The 16,667-nt window shown below is 33.3% G+C and overlaps 1 protein-coding gene across 1 annotated transcript; it reads left to right on the forward strand.

The window, feature by feature from the left end:
* Positions 1–15,164: 15,164 nt before the first annotated feature.
* Positions 15,165–16,667, forward strand: LOC143912747 (coiled-coil domain-containing protein 86). Its single transcript, XM_077432097.1, has 2 exons — positions 15,165–15,444; positions 15,512–16,667. The coding sequence occupies exons 1-2, from the start codon at positions 15,257–15,259 to the stop codon at positions 15,801–15,803; spliced, it is 480 nt and encodes a 159-aa protein (XP_077288223.1). The 5' UTR covers positions 15,165–15,256; the 3' UTR covers positions 15,804–16,667.

Genomic DNA, 16,667 nt, shown 5'->3' on the forward strand with positions numbered 1-16,667 from the left:
AGAAAATGATGAAATAATAAAGAAAAAAAACTAAAAGCAAACAAGTAGAAATTAGGAAGACAGTTTGGACTTAGGGCACAGACTGGCTAAGATTGACGCGTCGAGGAATCACGCTGTAAAATGGTCGTAGGGGTTCGACAAGGTCAAGTCGGTCAGATTTTACGTGTACATGCAAACCAACGATCTTATCAGTACAGATCGGCGCCAGCGTGCAAAAATGGGCTCACCTTTGTCAATTTCTATGGTCAACCTTTTTTTTTGCTCTATAGCTTTGTAGTTTGCCCACTTTCCTGGAAAATAGCACCGTCGCGCCTATCCTTACTCATCAGGGTCTTAAAATATCATGAAAAGCCATTTAACATCGATGATCGATCACTTGTAGCAACCGAAAATTTCAGAAGGTATAATAAATTAATAAGTAGAGTACGGACCCAAAGTGTGCCGCTCATTGTTCAATTTTTGTAAATGCTTTGTAAAAAAGGTTCGACAAACCTTTAACAATGCATTTACAACATTTGAACAATGAACGGCACGCTGGTTATTAATAAGCTCGGAGACATTGTTAGTACGCACAGATCGGCGGACAAGGTTCTTTTGCCCACAAAAAACCTTTTTTTTTTGCTTTGTAGAAAGATAGTAATTGACAATAGTGAACTTTTTTTGTGGGCAAAAGAAACTAGTGCGCCGATCTCTGTTAGTACGCCATACCAAAATCTTACGGCGCAAACGGTTCGGTGATTACATCCCAAATGTGAATCGCTACCAGGATAACCGCCGCTACGAAAATCGCTCGCGCGGATCTTCTGTCGCACGAAAATTCATCGCACAGGAAAATTGCCGTACAGAAAACTGCCCAAATATTGCTCAAAACTGCCAAAATCTCATATAAAAAAGCATGTGTTTTGAATCGTACGCCATGCATGCGCTCGTAGTTTCCAGCTGGGAAGGGCGTTTTTTCAGGTCACTGTTAATTTAAGTTTCTCCTATATTTCTTCAAATATGGGAATCACTGTTATTTATTTATTTTACAGTTAAGCTACAGTGACATTACAGATATACATGAAAAAACAATTAAAAAATACAAAAATAAAAATTAATAAAAATAAAGCGTGAAAATAATGTAGAGTAAAGAAAAAAAATAATAGAAAAAATAAAATGAAGTATGAACAATTAAATGTGAGAAAACATATATGCAGTTGCCGGTACGTGCTGTGCTAGTACGAATAGACCATAAATCGACTGTTCCAAATATGTACATCGTTCACAGATCATTAAAATGGATGGATTTTAAGATTCAATGGCCCTGTCTGTAAATAGAACAACTATCCCGGAACGTTTGCTTTAGAAATTTTATTTGTAAAATATTTTAGAACAGCTTTCTTTATAATTACCTGAAGAATTTTTGTTGAAATTTTTTCACTCACACATTATCAAGGATGAGAACCCACAATAATATTATGTTTTTATAAAAGGAAAATTTCAAGGTTTTATTGTTCGCCTGTAGATGTCATTGTCAAATGTAAATACTGAACAATTTCACTACGCATAATAAGCATGTTCTGTTGAGCTTATTAAAAATGGAAGAAATATAATAGAAAGAAAAAATCCGCAAACAATGGAAGCACCCACTGTGTTACAAAGCGTATTCATTACCACGTGGGATTGATATCTAAAATCGATCGAAACGTCTCGCCAGAGCTTTTCAACTGAAACTTTTACGACACCGAACGAACAGGCGTACACGTGCCAAATTACTTGCAATAATTTCGAATGCAAATTTGACACACACACACACTCACACTATTCTAGTAATTCACAGTCGCTGGTTAAATACGTGTGGAAATCGTGATTTCGCACAGGTGAGCGTGGGAGGTCGGGTAAGTATGCACTGGTTCGAATAAATCCTGTTCTGTCGTCAATTGCCCGAGATTGCAGCGTGAGAAAGGATCTAAAATCTTAAAATGTATTTCACAATAAAGGGTACGTCCATAGTCGAATTCGATCCATATTTGGACTCTGACCGACCTTCACCTGCCTGTGCTTTACAATAGAAGATCATGTTCAACGCTGTCAAATAAATCATTACTTGCCTAGTTGTTCTCCACAAGGAAAAAAATGCACAGTTTCGATAGGATTGTTTTTTATTCTTTTTTTTTTGTAAAATATCATTACTGTTTGAGCGAATATAGCTTTGTTTTTTTGAAATAGACACGATCGAAAGTTGGGTGTTGGCCAGTGTAGAATCTTATGACCCTCGTGTCATAACGCGACCCAAGATAATTGTTCTTGGGAAATCAACTGTCAGTGTTTCACAAGAATATGACTCATTCTATTGACTTTATTTAGGCATTAGATTTAGACTTGACTTAACATTACCGCCAAAAGAAAAGTTTAATATCTTGCAGCTTCATTAACTACCAATTCCTCATCAGATTTTTCAATTTATTATTATAACGACTAATAGGGCGAAAACACACTGAGTGGTATGGGACATCACGTGTCCTTGTCTTCCAGTGGGTGTTCCTCAAACCAAATTCGAGTGTACTTTCACGTGCAGAATGCATATGTTTGGGAGGTCGCACGTGTATGCATATCCGTATACAACCGACATTTCTTCAAATATGGGATTCGCCTTTATCGATCACTGTCAAACAAGGATAAATACAAACATAAAATATTACCAAAAATACTCCAGGGGGTGATTTTTGGGACTGTGTACCATGTATGTGGGCTAGGGATGCTGTATTAACACGTACCACGTACCACTCAGTGTGTTTTCACGAAAGTCGTTGAAAGATTGATAGAATAACTTATCTGAAGCCATGTAGATGTCTACCGTTTGCCTCTTAAATTGAGAAACATTTTGGCAGGATACTCCTCTAGTAAGTGTCCCGCTTTTATTTGAGTCGATAATAAATCATCCAGTAATTTGTTTGCGAAGAGACTATTACCTAAATTGTAGCAAATAGCCCCACCAATTTTATCGAATGCTCAGAAATAGGTACATTATTGTTTGCTATACATATCTTTGGCCACTATCAACAATACAACGTGTTGCGACATTGCGAACAACTTGCGTATCATTGCGTATGTGTTATAGTTATTTATTTTTTTACAACTAGATCTACCAAGGTATACCTCTACTTTCGCCACTTCGTCACGCAATAGGCAAGTCACGATGGATCAATTGCAGAAGGAAAAAGTAGACAAACACCCAGTCACCCATTGGAGTATATATAATATGCAGGTTTACAAGATTCGAAGGTGTAAAGCCGTTTGACGGACAGGTAAATTTATACGTCAGTCTAAATGCCAGTGTCACGGCTGAGCCCAAATTGGCAGACAATGCTCTCGACGATTACGTACACATCGATGATTGATCATTTGTGTATAACTGGCGATCGGTATATGCTCGTTAGAGTAATCACTGTTTGAGAACCACCCACTGTATAGTTCTAGGTTAGGTGCTATCTAATGCTTTATGGACAGTCTTGAATTAAATATTATATTTCAAAGTATTCAATGTTGTTCGGCTGTTTGATACTTCAGCAAAATAGGATTGCGAGTGTATAGTCGTTTTTCAATTTGCAAGAATTGGTACCCAATTTGGCGATTTCTAAATGTCGTAGCATTTTTAATGTATGATAAGTTTTGGAAAAATTTCATTCTAATCATATTGCTGTCGAATTCAACTGATATGATGAACGTTAAAGCTGTTAAAAGTGTTAATAACGACTGAACTTATTTAAATTTACGTATTCTCCAGCGTCTTTTAAAATTTTGGAGCCAAATATGATGCTTTTACCCACAAAAATTGACATTTTCCTATAAAGCAAGAGAGCAAAAAAAAGGTTGGTTGAAAGTGGCGATCTTTGGAAATCACTCTGTTTTGGTCGCACAGCTTCACTTAAGTGTGCGCGAGCAGGACACAAGGGGAATTGGTATGACTTGATCACCTAGTCCCCAGGTATCCTGCTCTCGCACACGTAAGTAAGGCTGTGCGATAATAATAAGGAGATTTCCACGGCACGCAGCTGACTAATAAGTTATTATGACTAATGGTTATTAGTAGAGGTAGGATAGTCACAGTGCTATCCATTGTTCGGCAAACCTTTAACAATGCATTTACAACCTTTGAACAATACACGGCCCCCTCAGGCTCCGGTGACTAGTTATTAGTAGTCACCGGAGCCTGAGGGGGCTGTGTATTGTTCAAAGGTTGTAAATGCATTGTTAAAGGTTTGCCGAATAATGGATAGCACTGTGACTATCCTACCTCTAGTTATTAGTAATAACCATATTAATACACTTGTAAAGAATCTCGATGATTATAACAAGATATCTACATATACCCTAGGGGTGTAAACACAGATAACCTAAACACTATTTGTTTTTGATCTTCGTCTTTAGTGTAAATAGTATTATTATATAAGAATTGTAAATATGTATGTATGTAGGTTTTTGAGCTTTTTTCCTATTATGCGGTATAAACTAACATTGAGATAAGATAATATTATAAACGCTTACAAGAAAAATAATGTGTAAAATAGATAATGGTCACTGGATCAGTAGCTATTGGAATATATGTCTTTTGAAGAAAATTTATGAACAATTCAATAGGAAAGCGACTAAGTTTCAAGCACCAAGCTACAGAGCGAATGATCAAATCTCCTGTCTGGTCACAGCTAAACTATTTGCATAATCGACAAGCGCATCGGTATCTAGTATGTACATACATATGTATGTATGTATAGTGTCCAAAACCGTTACATTGAACCGTTCCACATAACGCTTCCTCGACTGCGTGCGTAAATTTCGAAATGTGCACTTTCCTGTCGAAAAAAAACAACAAACCATAACATAAATTAATCGAAACAACGCCTCTAAATCGCATGTTGAAATTTCGCGATGGTTCTTCTTTATCATTCGCGAATAGCGTGTGTGGTTTGCCAACCTCGAACTTTCGCCTTTATCCATACCGCACCTAAATTTCTAGTTAATTCCAAAACAACAACATCGTTTTTCTTTAAATAATTTCGTTGGAAACGATAAAAGGGCTCGTTGACATTTAATGAGCGGCAGATGTTAACGTAGGGAATGATTAATCAACAGACACAATTTAACCGGTTAATTAAAACGCTCTGTGACATCATCCTGTGTACGCAATGTTAAACTTTAACATTGGAAATGTAAAGTAAAATAATAACTACACACGTACTTGCATATGTTGCCATCGACCTGGAAGAAATAATCTATGTACATATGTATGTAACTTTGAATTTTCCTCAATGTTTACATTCGTTGGTGCAAAATAGAAGAAGGTGATAAGGTAAGGAAAACAATATTATAATAGAATGTTATAATGGCAATGAATTAGTCGACTACTGGTAAATGACCACAATGCAAGCAAAATGGTGGTTTCGGCGTGGGTTTGACAATTAATTTCGATCATAAATTCGTGTCATCTGAATAGAGAGCGAGTGGACATGACGTTAATCCCATTTGAAATAATCCCGTTGTTAATTAATATTCAACATTAGTCGAGTCGATATGAGCTTAATAGATTTTCATTGTCATTGATTTTTTCGTGTATTGATTAATTTCTTTGATGAATAGTAATTAACGTGCTGCCATATTTGGTCATGTAAAACGTCTCAAAGCAATTTGATTTATTTATATGCAGTTTGCTTACGGGAGCAATATTGGGAAATTCAAAGAATGTATATTTCTGCTTCATTTATTACTAGACTCCTTCGGGCGAAAACACACTGAATGGTATGGGACGTCGTGTATCCTTGGCAACCCGCTGTGCACGTGCAGAATGAATATGCTTGGGAGGTTGCACGTGTATGCATATCCATATGCAACCGACATATGGATATGCATAATGTCAAGCAAGGATACAATTTTACCAAAAATGGTCCAAAGGGTCGTTTTGGTATAGTTCACTGTCAAGTAAGGATAAATACTACCATCCAATTTCAACGACATAGGTCGAATATGATGTTTTGAAAGGACTATCCCATGCACACGTCCCATGAACGCCACATTTTTTTCTATATGTTTAAAACTATCTAAAAAAAACCACGTCCCACATTCATCGCTGTCTGATTTCGCCCTAATAGTCGTTTCGATTGGACATACATATGTATGTATGTACGTCACAGCTAAAACACATCCTACAAAACGTATATACGGATACAATAACAAAAGAAAAAAACTTATATATACTATATATACTAATCGCTACTAATGCTTTCGCTTGGCAGAGAATTTACCGCCATCTATTGAAAATGTATTTAATTAATTTTTCTATCGGTGTTTTATATTGTTTATATGTAGTTTTTACATTTTTTTTCATATTAAATATATTTAAAAGGTATTTGAAAAAAAATCGACCGCGTGGGGATCGAACACATGACCGACGACACATTTCTTTTAATTTTTTTTTATTTAATAATTTAATATGCCAACACCCGTGCGAAGATATGTCATCGGGTACAACACTAGTATAATATAATTTTGTAATATAATCGTCTAGTAAAATCATAGACCGTAACGATAGTATATTTCTACCTTGGGTATTCGTTCCGCGCTGGGGCACTCACTATGTAGTACACTCTTTACACTTGAGAATGCCCTTAACTGTCTTTTTTTACACAAGAATTTTTATTTTGTGTTGCTCAAAGCGGTCTAAATTAGCTGAATTCATAAGCAAAAAAATACAAATAATAAAAGCGATTGAATGCCTAAGCTTCCTTGAATATATATGTAAATACAGCTAATCATATGATAGATACATAATAAGTAGGTATATATGTAGTGCTTACCCATTGAACCTTGAGAGAAGAATCGGCAACAGTTTATCTCTTGAATCATATCCATATTGGCCACTTCTAAATGATTCTTCTCAGAAAAATGCGACAAGTATTGTACACGAGTGTCACAAAATCACTGCACTGTCACACTGAAGCGCGCTGTCCGACTTTCTGCGACAATCTGGCGCTGGAACAAAACGGAAGACAACGTTTGGTAATGGACAATATTTTGTATTCCAGGAGCGTCTGTTAACCCAAAACACATATGGCTTAAAACAGCACTTCCTACTTCATCACGTTTAAAATTAGACCCACGCGACGAGGGGAAAAGGTCTTCGACCATCCAGGACAGGACAATTTCCTATAACCATGGTTATGGCTGTAATTCAACTTGGCACCGAGAAAACAACGTGGGCTAGAAACTAGGCAGATTCGATGCAAATTAGCTTCGAACAATACCAGGACATAAATGATGGAGAAATTTAACCCTTTACGTTTTAACAGCGGTTTATTTATTAAAATAAATGTTTTTTTATAAAGGGCTGCAGAAAGTTGACGACACGCCACAAGACATTTCTGACAAGTGCAAGATTTCTATAGATGCTTTTTGGGCTATGGTTGTAAAAACGCTTGTCATAAATTTGAATAGGCATGATTTGACCGTGAATTGGCGCATAAAAGCCTATCTCGGAGTAACATCTACTTTGTACCTTTCTCCGAAGACAACCTTGATTCGATCGATGATGGAGCAAACTTGGAATTCAAAAGTTTGACAGTCGATAGTGAACACTTCCAATAAAAATCGAGTCAGGTGAACGTGAGATGTGAAATAACAGTAGTACAAAGCATTCATTAATACTTTAGCCCAGATTGTTTCGGTGTTGCGTTGCGTTGTCCTGAACCGGTGACCGAATGAATAAAAGATGCACGACCCGATCTAAAATATTCACGCCCGATGTAAAACAACGACGTAGATTTTAAAGTTAAAACTGCGAACGAATCCAACAAAATTTTAATACGACGTACATCAAATGATAAACTTTCAAATAAAAGTAGATTTACAACCCAAAAAGATACTCGACACATAATACAAAAGACAAATCGGAACGTTGTGTTTGTTTTTTTTTTCGAACGCAGATTAAGTCCGAGTGTAACGATACGATAATTATCGAGATCCACGGCAATTTTTACAAATGACTCAACATCTAATTTTTCGTCCATTATAGCTTGTAGTGTTTAATTTTTTTCGACTAGTATCTCACGATCATGTACCATTTTATAATTAACGATGGATTCCGGTCTCACAGACGCAACAACATATTAGTTAATATCTCAACAATGTTGGATATTTCTCATATGAAAACATCTGCACAATGGACGTCTTGTGTATTTTTACTTTATTAAAGATACGATTGCCCTATTGAACCAACTCAAAAGATAAAAGTATACAAAGCATGTGAAAGTACATACACAATTTGTCGACATACCACATATTATGTACATATATATAGCTACATATGCACATACACACATATGCAACTGCAAGTCATCCACAATTCGAAAACGTTATTTTTATATGTTATAAATTAAGTGCATAGTAAATTTACAACAGTAACAAGCGTCACGTTCGAATATTTCCCATGACCGGATATCCTGTTTTGATAAACGACTAAAAATGAATTTTACAGTAATTAAAAGACGTTTACGTTCTCGGCATTCACTTACGGCTCCAATGATTTAACAATTTGAGTGTAAAAGTTTGATTTTAATTTTTTTTTAGCAAATTTGCATATTGTTATAAAAATTTCGCACTTTACACATACAATTAGCACGAAAACGACTTTGTAAAAATTCCAGTAAAACGAACTTCTTTGAAATTATTACCACATCTTGGTATCAAAAATTTATCAAATTTGATGGACGATATAGTACGAGTATGTGTGTACATACAGTAAATTGGAACAGTAAAAAATCTTGCAAATTTGCGGTTGGCCGATTATAATGAAATTTTAAACAAAAGTAAAATAAAAACTGTGTAATCTTTATATAAATGTTGTATATATTTTTGGAATTGATAACCAAAGATCGGCGTTCGGTGGATGCTTTTCGCACAAAAAATGGTTCACTATTGTCAATTTCTTAGATAAACCATACTTTTTTGTTCTCTTGCTTTGAACATTTAAAGAGTGGTCTATTGTTATTTGAAAAGCATCCATCGACCGCCCAAGACTGTCGATAACTTATCAATTCTAAAAACATATTGAAACTCGGGGTCCGTTCTACTTGAAAGGTTCAATTCTGGAGAAAATCATGAGAATATATTTAAAAAAATTAAAATTTAAGGTAATTTATTTTTAATTTGCCTGTACGACGGCCTTGCCTACAACTACATATAAACATAACCTACAAAATAAAAGTGATTTTAATTTGTAGGTTATGTTTGAAAATTGAAAGATTTTTAGTTATTTATGAGTTTATATACCTTACAATCTATGTAATATATAATTTCGAAAAAGACTTTGTGTGTATGTAAGTTTTAGATGGAAACATAGAAAACAAATCAAAATTTCTATGACGACGATATAGATTCCGTTGAATATTATTTTTTTTCGATCAAAATAAATTTAATAAAAAAACAAAAGAATTTTTGCTATTAGATTAGCCATTAAGCGGTTTATATTACAAACACCGAGCGAAGCCGAGTAAAACCACTAGTAATATTATAAAAAAAATGATTGGATTGAATTTCATCGGTATTTAAAAATCCTTTTTATTTTTGAGACTTCATTTTAAATTTACCGTAAAAAATAGGATTTTTTGAAAGCAAAAATATAAAACCCGCTTTTTAAAAATGCCGCAAAAACTAGGTTAATTCACAAAACGTACACACCCTATGCAGATCACACACGCAATATACACATGTAAACAGGGTCACACGAAGAATATCAGTCAAAAATCAATCATTAATATGACTAATAAAAAGATATATTTAGATAAGGGCGTAAAATAATATAAAATAGAAAATGTCTGAGCGTAAACAGAGTATGGCATTGGCGGTATATAAGGACATTCGTACCTAACGAGTCTTGACGTTGCGCAGTGAATCGATGGCAACGAAGGGGGGCAGATGTCGCGGTGGATTTATTATTGTTATGATTTCAGACGAATTACAACACCGATTGTTCTTTTCGGGATGACGACGAGGACACAAAGAGCGTAGCACAAAAACAAATTCAACAAGTTAGGCGGTGGTGCACCAATCGATACGGAAGTGCTGGCTGAGCTGTGTCGGCCCCTACTGCCACTGCAATGCACCCAAAAACGGTTAACCTACCCTCGACTACCATTCCCTGCTGTTCAGGGTCCACACAAGCCCCTTAACTTCGTGTGTATTAGATCAGTGGTACATAAGCCCTTTCAGAAGTCTATTTTTATGCCTACGTATCGGTTTGCATGTGGCGTTGTTTATTATTTTTAAATAGTTTGTTTACCGACCACTTTCTCTATATCTAAACAATGAACGATAAATTATCAGTTCGCTATTCATGTTGAATATATAATTGCCTTTTGTTTACATTCGTCGCTAAGCATTTTCAGAACTGACGAAATTGTGTATTATTAATTTCATCGAATAATGCAAATTATTCCTATCTGTGTTTTTTGCTTTGGTCACTTTTTTTTTTTTTTTACTATTTTTATAAAATTCCATTGCAGCATTTTTTAATTATTACGGAGCGATCCCTAAAAAATATACCACCCCCTTTTAATATTAAAAAAAAATTAATAGAAATAATCACAATTTTGTTTGAAATAAAATGGAAAATTTAAAATATGATGTAAAAAAACGAAGAATATATGTAATTCGAATATAACATGCTAGTTATTAATTTTGAGATTTCTAATGAAAATAATAAATAATATTTGTAAATAGTTTTTTTTGTATGATAAATAGTTGGGCTAATTAATATTATGTATTAGATGTATTATGAGTAGATGTAGGATAGTCACAGTGCTATCCATTGTTCGGCAAACCTTTAACAATGCATTTACAACCTTTGAACAATACACGGCCCCCTCAGGCTCCGGTGACTAATTATGAGCATAGAAGTAGAATGCATAGAATCGCCCTCAGCTTCCAAAAATGTTGCTACAAAAACTCTGCCGCGCAGAGTTTGTTCATTGCTTGCTCATTGTTTGCTAAACTTCGTCTCTCTCTTGTCTCTCTTCTGACTTTCCATCTCTCTCTTCGATGGCTCGCTTTTAGACGATATTTTTGTTAACAATGACCAATCTATGCATTCTACTTCTATGATTATGAGCATTTATAAGAATTATAAATAGGTTTTTGAGCTATTTTTCCTATTATGCTGTACATTAACATTAGAATAATATAATACTATGATAACTAACAAAATTAAATTAAAATTGTAAAATAGAAAATGATCAGTAGATCAGTAGCTATTAAAATAGATATAAGATGTATTGTCAACATAATTTCGTAATAATAAAAAGCATTTAAAAATCATATCAAATAGTTGGGGAAAAAAATTAAGTTTTTATACTTATATTATTAAATATATCTTAACATATAATGTTTGGTCGGTTCTCTTATACTGAAGTGAATAATAATCCACGTTAAAAGTGTCGATGTTAAAAGAATTGAAGCATTTGAGCTTTGGTGTTATCGAAGAATGCTCCGCATCTCCTGGATTTAACGAATGACAAACGACAATGTCTTACGAAAGATGAGAACAGAAAGAACATTATTGAACACAGAAAACTCAGCTATTTCGGGAATTTCAAGACTGCTGTGACGCATTGCGGTAACCTGTCAAGTCACAGCGGTCATTAATTTGTTATTATTATCCTTTATCACTTTTTTAAAAATGTTTTTGTTATAATAATAAAATATATATCAAATAAAATGAGAGGCCAGAAGATTCGATTCGCTAAGCAAAATGATTATCTATGTGGTATAGTGAAACTAGTAAAATTTTATATTAAATATAATTAAAAATAGTGGGAATTCGCAGAGTGGGTGGTAAATGCCTGTCCCGATTTCAGAACTTAAAAAATTGGACAGGAGTAACTCTCTATTTTTACAAGGCTTTTTAAAGCTACATATTTCACGTCGCAAGTAGTCAGGAAGAATTCAAACAAATTGTCCGAAATTGGGAATAGGCTGAAGCCTGAATCGAGCTTGCTATAATAAGAATAAAATAAAGTATGATAGATTCATACTCTAAAAAATGTAAAAAAGTACGAAGCGAAAAGAAAATGAAAATGTAAAAATATGTAATTACAGGATTTATTATTTTTATTTATTGTATTTTTAGACATTAAATTTTTAAGACATTAAAATGTCTTACGTTTTTTTTAATTGAACTGAATTAAAATATTAAAAAAGGGTTGACTATATTGTGGCATAATAACATACGGTATGCACGTTTGATAAATATAATATTCAAAGTAATAAAACTAGGTTTATTGCGTATTGTGTGTATGTACATATGTATGTACATATAGAAACACGTATAAAATTTTTGTTGGATAAGCAATAGTACACGATTATTACCGAACGTTGAAATCATACGTTTACGATATGATTCAATAACAAAACGACCAATTCTAATAATAAATAATTTGACCGAATTGCTTTTGAGCAATTTCATTTTTTTAATATAATACAACCTTGCGATTTGCAATGTATTTTCGGTATGCTTTAATGGCGGCGGATATTTCACAAATTTACTTTTCAGAAAGATAAACAATCACCAATCACTCAATAGGTTACTAAAACGGATATTACTTAGTCAATTGTATAAAAAATAGTAATGGGGACATTTTACTGCGGTTGTTTTACTTTCTCTAATATTGGTAAAATTCTAATATAAAACTTTACATTCCCAAATTGGGTTTTACCTACATAGTTCCTGTTCTGACACAAAATGCATTCGACAGCCGGATTAATTGGAACAATTGGCGCAATACGGGAATTGTTGTGTCGTGCACAACTCATGACCGCACTCGATAGAAGCAGTTTGTCATTCTTAGATAATAAATTTATGTAGGTGTTGGGCGAGCGAGTATACCTGGAAGGTTGTTGCAGCCTACAATAATAATTACTTATGCATTTTGCCTCCTTATGTTTTAATAGAAACATAACGAAACGACGAACAATCCGTTCGGGCTAGGTATCAACTGCACAAATTTACTATCATTTCGCAATACACAGCAATATCCATCAAGTGCAATATCAAAATTTAATAAACAAATGAGACCATTACTTTTGACATATTTTCCATATAAATAAATAGGTTAAAAATTATAAAATTTTAAATTATAACGTAATGTGACAACCCTAATGAAACGCCACCCCTATTAGAGAGGGACGCGAGATACGTCGGCTCTCTTCCCGTACAAAGCTTTCAATGACAACACTATTAACATTTTAACCGTTTTTCACGAAATTTTGTAATACTTACACAGAATGTTTATACCTAAACGTTTGCACATGTACATATGTTTATACGTATGTATTATTAAAGGATTTAATATTTTATAAAACAATTGAACGTGCACAATTATTATTTAAATATGTATTAAAAAAACAAAACAAACTGTATGTGACGGATTTTAATTTTTATCAAAATAATTACACGAATTTGTAAATTATCGATAGATATTTTAGCAAATCACTTTTTAGTGTTTATTTTACGGCGCACGTTTGTAAATTTTAGGAGAATTTAATTTGTTAAATAACACAAGTATGCGGACGTAAACGACGATACAAACGGATACTGCGAGCGTAAACAAATTTGAAAAGTGAACTGTCGACTCGTTCGTTCGGAACAAGTGCTAGACAAGCGCCGCTCGTACCGCTTCTCAAACTGTGTGTGTGTGTACGTCGATCGTGCCGCCGAATTATGTTTTAAAATTTAATAAAACCGTCCAGTTGTGAATTAAGAAATGAATCACATGCTGATTCACTCGCCCAAACATGTAGTAAATTAATCAAAAAAGATTTATAATAAGGAGAGAGATCATGGTAAGTTACGGCCATTTGGATTCAAGTGATTCAAGAGCTCTCATATGGGTAAATAAAATGTCCAAAAAATGTTTTCAATAATGATTTTTTTGTATTTAAAATATAGATAAATACTTAATTACTATACGTCTAGTATATATTATACATACGACTGTCTTCCTCAGTAGTGTACTTAAGATTTAATCTGGGGAAGGGGGGGGGGGGAGTGGTTGAATGAATAAGTATATTCCGTTTGGTTTGGTGATTATTCCTCAAAAAGCAATCTGGTGCAAGTCACTAAAATCTCGATCACGGAACTCGAGTGCCAGATGTTCCGTGATCGAGATTTTAGTAACTTGCGCGTAATCGCTTTTTATGGAATAATCCGTTTATCTTCTGTTTGTATACTTCATAAAATTAAAAATAAATATTTGTAAAATAAAATTCAACCTCATTTTCTTAGAATAAAGTTTTTGAATTAATTTTAAAAATATACTTTTTGTATATTTTATTTTCGGGAGAAAGAAGCCTGCTCTTTCTGAGTGCGTCATTGGTTTCTAATATCCATCTTAATGTGTTTAATACAAAAGAGATGCGCTAATACTAATACAAAAGTCAAAAGTTAAATTAACAAATACAAAAAAATTTAAATCGACGAAGGGTTTTTTCTTTAATTAAATATAACATTTAACTACTAGATGAAATTGTAACGTAGTAATAAAAATAATCATATAAAATAAATATTAAACTTTAACTAAAATTCAATCGGCTAATAATTAGAATGTATGGTCCATAGTAGTGTTTCCCCTATGGTTTTGTTATAAATTTTTATGATCTTTTACTCGTATTAGGCTTTTAAACCATGGATATTTGTAAATTAACTTTTTTTTTTAAGTTATTTATGAATGACCTTCAGGAATTTAATATATCTGAATTATTTCCCTATTGAAGAAATTTTGGTATTAGAAGTGTTTAGAAGAAGTTTCAGGATTGAATGTTTTAAAATCGGACGTATCGATGAAAATTTGAAAGCTGTTTTAAAATTCCATTTAAATGATGGAAATAATAAAAACTCAATGGTTCGGTGATTATTCCGCACAAAGAGATCTCACACGCATCACTAAAATCTCGATCACGGAACATCTTGAACCCGAAAATTCCATCCATTGACCTTTACCCACACGAACTATCATACTAACGAGAGTTCTAGTGCCAGATAATCCGTATTCGCGATCGCTTATTTGCGAAATAATCCATTTACCAAACTGAATATAAGTTTCGCTTAGGTAAAAATATATCGTGTTTTGGCCAACAGTCGCGTTCACTCGTGGCCGCATGGTGTCTTGACAGTTGACGGCGAGGTGTTTTGTTTCTGACTTAAGACATTTTGTACTGTTTGATCGTTTTCAACATGACTAAAACCCAAGATAAAGTAAAAAATATCCTGAGTACTCTAAAAAAAAACCCTACAACGGAAACTACGACAGCCATTGATGTTGAAAAGAGTAATGTAGTAAATGTTCAAGTTGAGAAAAAATCACAGGACATACCCAGAGGAAGACCAAAATCGGGCCGAATATGGAAAAGCCCAAAGCAAAAGTACTAATACTATTAAAATTATTTATAATATGTATATATAAAATGTAACATGTGATATTGCTTATAGGTTTTCTTCTGTTAAAAAAACTAAAGGAGCCCACCAAAAATTCGAAGAAAAGAACAAACTCAGACAGCAATTGAAAGAAACTATGGAGACGTCTAAAGCACTTCGAGCCGAAAAGCAAGCTCAAAAGGAGGCCCACAAACAAAGAAGACGAGACAACATCAAGAAAACCGAAGAAAATAGGCTAAAATCCGAAATAGTCCAGGTCATTACAAATTCGGCCAAGGTCAAACGAATGAAGAAGAAACAATTGAAATTCATCGAGAAGAGAGATACCACCAAAGTATCAAAATAGTTTAAACTCGAATGTCACTGTAAACGTATCCCTAAGAATAATTGTCTATAATGTACAAAAAGACCAAGAAATTAAAACTCCTATTAATTACTTGCTATTTTATACATCGGAACATTTATGTCGACGTAATTTCGGTTGTGATATATTTTATGTACCCATTAATTGGTACTAGAGAAGAATAAGTCAACAAGACAAAATTTGAATTTTTATCATTTCCAAAAATTGTATTAATATTATTTGTTGGGAGAAAAAGACAACATCACATAGCGAGTCATTATTTGATCCTTTATTAAATCAAATTTATTTGGCAGTAGTACAAAGATAATACATACACATGCACATTTGTTTTTTTTTTTGTATGTGCGTCAGTGTAAATATATATAATCATCATATATATATAATACATAAGCAAAATTTTGATTTAGACAACATTTTTTCTTGTAACAAGTTACTTCCATTTTGAGATTCATTTAATACATTATATCACAAATATCTTACACGAAATTAAAATACATACACTTATAAACTAAATAAACTTTTCAATATGAAATATATATATATATACAAATATATATATATATATATATATAATGTACCATATAAAAAATCTAAATAATCACCATTTATTTATGAGCTAAAAACGAATAAATACTGAATAAAACGTCTGTAATTAAAATATTTTGTTCTAAAAAATCTGATACGAGTCATACGTTTGTAAAAACATGTAAAGTATATAATAAAAAAAAATCTTGAATGCAATACGTGTTATTTTCTATTACATACACTCATTTAGTTATTTAACGCATAAACTTATCTGTTAACTTTCTTATTCGATACATGCTAAATATAATCAACAATACTATC

The sequence above is a fragment of the Arctopsyche grandis genome, chromosome 6 (genome assembly GCF_051622035.1).
Source record: "Arctopsyche grandis isolate Sample6627 chromosome 6, ASM5162203v2, whole genome shotgun sequence".
NCBI classification, from domain to species: Eukaryota; Metazoa; Arthropoda; class Insecta; order Trichoptera; family Hydropsychidae; genus Arctopsyche; species Arctopsyche grandis.

Excerpts from the sequence above, each read along its gene's own strand:
- LOC143912747 (XM_077432097.1), top strand. The coding sequence starts at position 15,257 with ATGACTAAAACCCAAGATAAAGTAAAAAATATCCTGAGTACTCTAAAA. Across the intron at positions 15,445-15,511 it reads TGGAAAAGCCCAAAGCAAAA|GTTTTCTTCTGTTAAAAAAA; the intron begins GTACTAATACTA and ends TATTGCTTATAG.